This window comes from Tupaia chinensis, unplaced genomic scaffold (genome assembly GCF_000334495.1).
Source record: "Tupaia chinensis unplaced genomic scaffold, TupChi_1.0 Scaffold000361_1, whole genome shotgun sequence".
Classification (NCBI taxonomy): domain Eukaryota; kingdom Metazoa; phylum Chordata; class Mammalia; order Scandentia; family Tupaiidae; genus Tupaia; species Tupaia belangeri.
Window position 1 is genome coordinate 63468 of NW_006159857.1, and position 6821 is coordinate 70288.

Below are 6821 nucleotides of genomic sequence, written 5' to 3' on the forward strand. Positions count from 1 at the left end.
TGGACTCCCACGTAGTCGACCGCAGTTCGCGTCCCAGACCCGGTGGCCTAAAACTCACACCAGGCGCGTGTGCATGCGTGCCCAAGATCCCGAGAGGAGAATGGAGGAGAAAGGATTGCGGCTTGGCCATCCCCCCTAGGGGGTGATTTTCTGCTTTCTGTCTCTATGTCTCTCTATGTCTGGCTGGAGAGCGCACGCGCCCTATAGCAAAAACCTCTCCAAAAACAAAACAAAACAAAAACAAAAACTCACACCAGGCGTGTGTGCATGCGTGCCCAAGATCCCGGGAGGAGAATGGAGGAGAAGGGATTGCGGTGTGACCATCCCCCCTGGGGGTGATTTCTTGCTTTCTGTTTCTATGTCTCTCGCTGTCTGTCTGGCAAGTGCACGCGCCCTTATAGCGAAAAAACCTCTCAAAAAAAAAAAAAAACCCCACCATGTTGCATGTGTATGCATGCCCAAAATCCCCAAAGGAAAGGGAGATGGAGAAGGGACTGCAGTGTCACCATGCCTCATGGGAGGTTATTTTCTCGCTTCTGTCCTCCTCTCATGTCTCTGGTTAGTGCCCTCTGACTCCCCCCCACCCCACCACCCAAAAAAAAGCAGCTGAAACAGATTTTATGTTACATACATTTTGTCAAAAGAAAAAAAAAATTAAGAAAAACAGTCCTCTAAGAATAACTTCAGTAGTAATATCTATTTGCCACCTGTGATCAGGGGCTTAAATTACCTATCTAGAAAATAAGGAAGACTAGAGCCTGGCAGATGGCAAGGTGGTTAAGGTGCTGGACTCTAACATGTTTGGCTATGGTTTGAGTCTTGGATCCACTGGCTTAAAAATCATGCTGGGTATGTACATGCACAAATCCTAAAAAGAGAGTGGAAGAGAAGGGACTGAAGAGTGGTCATCCTCTGACCCCCCGCCCCCTGGGAAGGTGATCTCTCACTTTCTCTCTAGCAAGTAAACACATCCTATAATTGAAAAAAGAATTTTTTAAATAGGGACCAGCAGATGATGTAATGGTTATGTCACTGGACTCCCACGTAGTCAACCACAATTCAAGTCCTGGACCCAATGGCTTAAAACTCATGCTGGTGCAGGTGTGTGTGCACCCAAAATCCTGAGAGGAGAATGGAAGAGAAGGGACTACAGCAAGGTCATTCCCCCAGGGGGTGATTTCTTGCTTTCTGTCTGTCTCTCCAGCAAGGACATGCACCCTATGGCAAAAATCTCTCTGGGGCTGGCAGGTGGTGTGGTGTGGTTAAGGATGCTGGACTCCCACCTGGCCAAGTGTGGCTCAAGTCCCAGACCTAGCAGCTTGCTTTCTCACTTTCTCTCTGTGTCTCATTCTCACTCTGTCCCTCTCTGATCAAATTAAAAAATAAAGTTTAAAAAGAAAAACTCTCAGAAAAAGAAAAAAAAGGGGAAGACCACTATTATTATACTCACTCTGCACACTGTAACATACTTGTAAGTCCATATTTAATATTCAAAAAACCATACCTTTTACTTCCTGATATCAACTGTGTCCCTACCCCCAAATTCCTATACTGAAGTCCTAATCCCCAGTGTGACTGTATTTAGAGATTAAGCTTTTAGGGAGGTAATTAGGTAAAACAAGCTCATAAAAGTGGGGCCTTTTTCTGACAGGACCAGTGTCCTTATTGGAAGAAAAGAGACAACAGTATTCACTGACAAAGACAAAAGGCCATGTGAGAACACAATGAGAAAGCAGTTTTCTACAAGCCACAAAGACAGCCCTCACCCAACACTATTGCTGGCACTTCGACCTTGGACTCTGAGCCTCCAAACTGTGAGAAAATAAATCCCTGCTCTTTAGGACCAAATCTGTGTTACTGTGTTATGGCAGCCCAAGAACACTAGCAAAACGGAGAATATGTTTAAAATAGTAAAGGAAAATGAATACATTTTTTAAAAAAAAAGAAATTACCTCTGCCTGATCCCAGCTTGATAGCTTTTTGGGAGTGGCACCAGGAGTCTGATCGGCTGTTTGATCCCAACGCCGTTTCCGTTTTGATGGGGGCTGGGATGCTGCTGCTCCATTGACGACTTTTAGTTCTCCAGCTTTAGCTTTTTCTGCTAGTTGTTGCCTAATTTCTCGCTGAAAAATATTTGAAAAAGCAGTGAATATTCATTTTTTAAATGTTTCAATATATCTTTATGTTACTACTACAGTCATTTCTATTTAACAATCTATTTTATCAGGTGCTCTTGATGCATTTTTGCATAGAAAAACAGAAAAATACAATCATGACTTTCTCGATGACTTAATACACTTGTTCACTCGCTATGCTACTGGTGGTCCCATTCCTTTTTCTCTTCTGTAGTTCCAATTTTACACAACATCTTTCTTTCTAAACAGACAAGCAAATACAGAATTTACATCATAGAACATCCTACTTTACATAGCCTTCCCCCTGCAGAAAAGATTCGGTCAACAGTGAAGAAACAGAATTCTCCCAATGAAAACTAGGTTTTAAGACTCACATAAATAGTAATTAAGGCTATGTAAAGCAAGATAGAAAAATAATAAAAAATGAAAATAGGGACAGCCAGGGGAATGGTGAAAGTTAAGGTAGATGGATCCCACAAGGTTAACATGTGGTTCAAATCTTGGACCTAGCAGATTGGGAAACAGGCCAGGAGCCAGCAGATAGCAAGCATAGCAATTATGTCACTAGACTCCCACATGGCCAACTGTGTTTCAAGACCCAGACCCAATGGCTTTAAACTCACTCCGAGCACATATGTGTGCATGTCCAAGATCCCAGGAAGAGAATGGAGGTAAAGGGATTGTGGCTTTCTCACTTTCCCTCTATCTCTGTCTCTCCCCAGCAAGTGCACACACCTTAAGTTAAAATCTCTTAAAAAAAAAAAAAAAGAAAAGAAAAGAAAAAGAAAAACAAGTCAGGTGCATGTGCATGCACACCCAAAATCCCAAGAGGAGAATGAAGAGTATGGTGTGGTCATCCCTCCCGAGGGGATACATTCTCTTTCTTTCTCTTTCCTTTCCTTCCTTCTTACTTTCTCTTTTTTTCTTTCTCTGGCTAATGTATGTGCCCAATAGAAGAAAAAAAAAAGGGGGGGGGGCAGTAAAAATTTTAAATTTATAACTACATAAATATGTATAATTTAATCATTAACAAATGTACACTTAATTCCCCCTGTGACTTTAAAATGGGGGTTGGTTCCACTACCCTCATTTAATTCAGAAGACAAATGAATCTACTATATATCCATAATAAAAATACAGAGGCTATTAAAACAAAATTCCCCTACAAACCTAGAGGAATTATAATTCTCCATCCATATCCATATCTTATAGGAGGACTAAGATTCTCCACAGAATAAGTTAACATTTGACACTTCCTTAATACACTGGCTTCAGACACATACTACCAACCTTTTCCAAAGATACATTGATACCTATACAGCCAAGGGGCCTGGGACTACAAAAGGATATAGAAATACAAAGTTTCATTTGGAATGCTGTAGAATTTTGAGATTTTTTTAAAATTTAATTTGTATTGATCCTATTAAAATTAGTCCTTGTATAGCAAATAACAAAAAAGGAATACAACAAGGCCAGCAGGTAGCATGGAGGTTAAGGCACATGGCTGACCATGGTTTGAGTCCTTGACCTGGAAGCTTCTTTTTCTCTCTCTTTCTCTCTGGTCAAATTGAGAAATTATAATAAAACAAAATTACATAAATAATTCTTAAAAAAAAACAAAAAACAACAAAAAAAACCCACAATGCTTCCTTAACCTCAACTTTCTGTACATTCTTTCATACCCATTAATGTAAGAGGCAAATTCACATACTTCTTCTTTAGTCAAATGCTGTTCTCGCATCACATCCATGTAAGTCCTAGCATTCATTTTAGGATCAGGGGTCTTCCCTCCTGCAGAAAAGAACAGCAACAGGACAAGAGTACAATAAATAAAGAATAATTCAATTGATTTATCTGCCCTGCTCTAATATTATGTTATTCCATAATCATTTAATTAATTTTTTGATGGAAAACTTTTAATAATTATACATCTTACTTTTTATTGAGTTTGCTGATCAATTTAACCTGTTTGAACACAAACATATCTACAGCAGTTTAAAACAAGTATTTTAATGCATATAAAAACAAAATCACAACACAGTTTAGAGTCTTCAGAAGTGATGGGTTCCTGGGTTGCTAATCCGGAATACGTACACTTTCGTGCCTTTGTCTCCATCAGCAGTTCTGACTTCAAGCAGCAGAATAGAAGCCTAGAAAATTATCTCTTTACCATTAGTAACACTTTGGAAAGATATTTATATTCAAAACATTACCTGTTGCAAGCTGTTAAAATCCTGACTACAAATAACTGACTAGGTAAGTTCTTCATACAAGTGTTCTAAAGCAGTTGTAGTTTAGAAAATCTGATTTTTAAAAAATACACCTATAATCATATTCTGATGTCACATTACAAAAAAGGGCTTCAGGCTTTAAGTTTTGTTGACCCAGAAACATATGTTTACTTCTTACCAAGTATAAATTACAACTGGAAACATATTACTTGAAATACATTACTTCTACCAGTTATTATGATGCACACAGAAGAAAAGTGGTGTACAAAGAGATGTGTTAGTCTCTCGGTTAAAGCTTCAGTATTTGATTTTCAAACTTTGAAATATCTTAAAGAAGCCCAAACAGTATAATAAGACTCACAGAGGCACACAATGCTTTAGAAATGTGATACTCAGCTATACAAGTAGTATAGCATCACAATTTAGAAAAAAAATAATAAAATTCTAAGACATTTCCTATGCTGAAGATCATGCCCAATTGGTAGTGTCATTCTTTCTGACACTAGCTCTGATAAGACTTCCTTTGGTATACTTTTTCACCATAATCTAGAGAGGATGTGTTGAACTGCACCCTTAAGAATGCAGACAGGACTGGCATATAGCAGTACTGCTGTAGGAAAGAAATTAAGGACAGTTAGTATGGGCCTGTGAATTCTGACATACATGTTTAAATCAATTACAATTATGCAAGTAAAAAAAAAGAATATCCCTACTAATCATGCAGGCTGAAAGTCTAATTTGTAAACCTGCAGCAGAATCTTATTTTAAGAAACAGGCACCTAATTTTGACTGTGAATCTCACTCACCTGAGGAAAGCTTCCATCAGGCTCACTATGCCCCTTGTGCTGACTTGCACACTAAAATTAGCAAAACAGACTTCAACTATTAAAAATATCAAAGTCTTTGTATATATACTTTTGTTTTAACTTTAAGTATGCTTAGAGCAAAGTAGGTGCATTTACTAAGCTATATTTAGAGCAATATGGGGGGAATTCTAGTGTGAGAAATAGTTTCTCAGAAGTAACAATCCTAAAAATCTATAATTTGGAATGAAAACTTTCAATAATTTGAAAGTATTTTGAGCAGAAAAACACATTTGTTCAAAGTATAGAAAGCGTACCCAAAACAAAAGTAAAAGAAAAACCTTTAACCCTTTGCGTTTCTATGGCATTGGCTCATTATTTTCTTGTCCTTCTACCTGGAAAGAAAACTTGCATTATAAAGATGAAGAATATGGCATCTGTGACTTCAACGAAATCTATACAAATCTATAATAAGGGGGATTTTAAAAAGAAAAGCAAACTCATAAGCATGCCAAAAAAAATCAAAGGGCTAAAAGACAACTTAATACAAATAAATTTGAGTAGTTATAGAAAAATGGGAAAGAATTACCATCTGCGAAAGGATCAAGACGCTCTGGGGAAATTATCATGGTCCGCCTGTGTTTTTTGTATTCATCCTCCCGATCTGCAATCTTTGGGGGTCGGTGCTCAGCAAATGGATCATACTGCAAAAATGAATGCCCCATTTAATACCCAACTTATGAAATAACAAACCAGAATTTTATGAACAAAAATAAGAACAGTACAAAATATAAATAAATGTTTAATACATGCCTACCAATAAACAAAATATTCTAAACTATTTCATTGATAAATGTTAATATAAAAAGTAAAGCATATGAAAATGTGGACACAGATATTGCCCACATTTATCCATGTCCACACTTACATAGTTCAACACTTTGTAAGACAATCATCTTTACAAAAATCAACTAACCATTACTTTTAACTCTCCCAAATCAACTCTCCTCAAAACTTTCTTACTAATCCTAAAAATGTATGGATTTCTATGGAACTAATTCATTTCCTTTCCTTTAGCTGAATAAATTATAGTTCTTAAAAAAACAAAAAGGCACCTGTTCTGTTGATTGTGGTATATCATTAAGCAATGCCACAGGGGCATGATATCCTGGCTTTTTCTGACCAAGCAAACTTGTCGATGATGAGTAGTCATCGTCATCCTGCAATGAAATCCCAAAAAAGTCAGAAAGTTAAAAATAGACAGAATATAGAAAGATTCAACATGAAATCAAAAGATTTGCTGACAGTGTAATATATAGGCCCTTCTTCATAAAATCTGTTAATACTATTAGGTTTTATTTTCATGTCAAAAAGCTATTAAATCACATTTAATTTTCTTTACTCTTAAAACAGAGTAAAGGGAACCAGCAGTTAGCATAATGGCTATGTCGCTGGACTCCCACGTAGTTGACCACGGTTCGTGTCCCGGACCCGGTGGCCTAAAACTCATACCGGGCACGTGTGCATGCGTGCCCAAGATCCCGAGAGGAGAATGGAGGAGAAGGGATTGCGGCGTGACCATCCCCCCGGGGGGTTATTTCTCGCTTTCTGTCTCTATGTCTCTCTCTGTCTGTCTGGCGAGCGCACGCGCC

At 38.0% G+C, this 6821-nt stretch overlaps 1 protein-coding gene across 5 annotated transcripts in view; it reads right to left on the bottom strand.

Moving 5' to 3' along the window:
• The window catches only part of SF3B1 (splicing factor 3b subunit 1), a 52145-nt gene that overhangs the window by 25869 nt on the left and 19455 nt on the right, over positions 1–6821 (bottom strand). For 2 of the 5 annotated variants that reach the window (XM_006152968.3, XM_006152970.3), the window contains exons 3-6: positions 6285–6389; positions 5759–5873; positions 3847–3926; positions 1953–2123 (exon numbers count right to left, since the gene is read on the bottom strand). In XM_006152968.3, the coding sequence (XP_006153030.1) occupies positions 1953–2123; positions 3847–3926; positions 5759–5873; positions 6285–6389 (471 nt within the window). Of the gene's footprint in view, positions 1–1952; positions 2124–3846; positions 5535–5758; positions 5874–6284; positions 6390–6821 lie in introns of those variants that run through there. The other 3 variants (XM_006152971.3, XM_027773606.1, XM_027773607.1) reach the window with 3 other exon arrangements.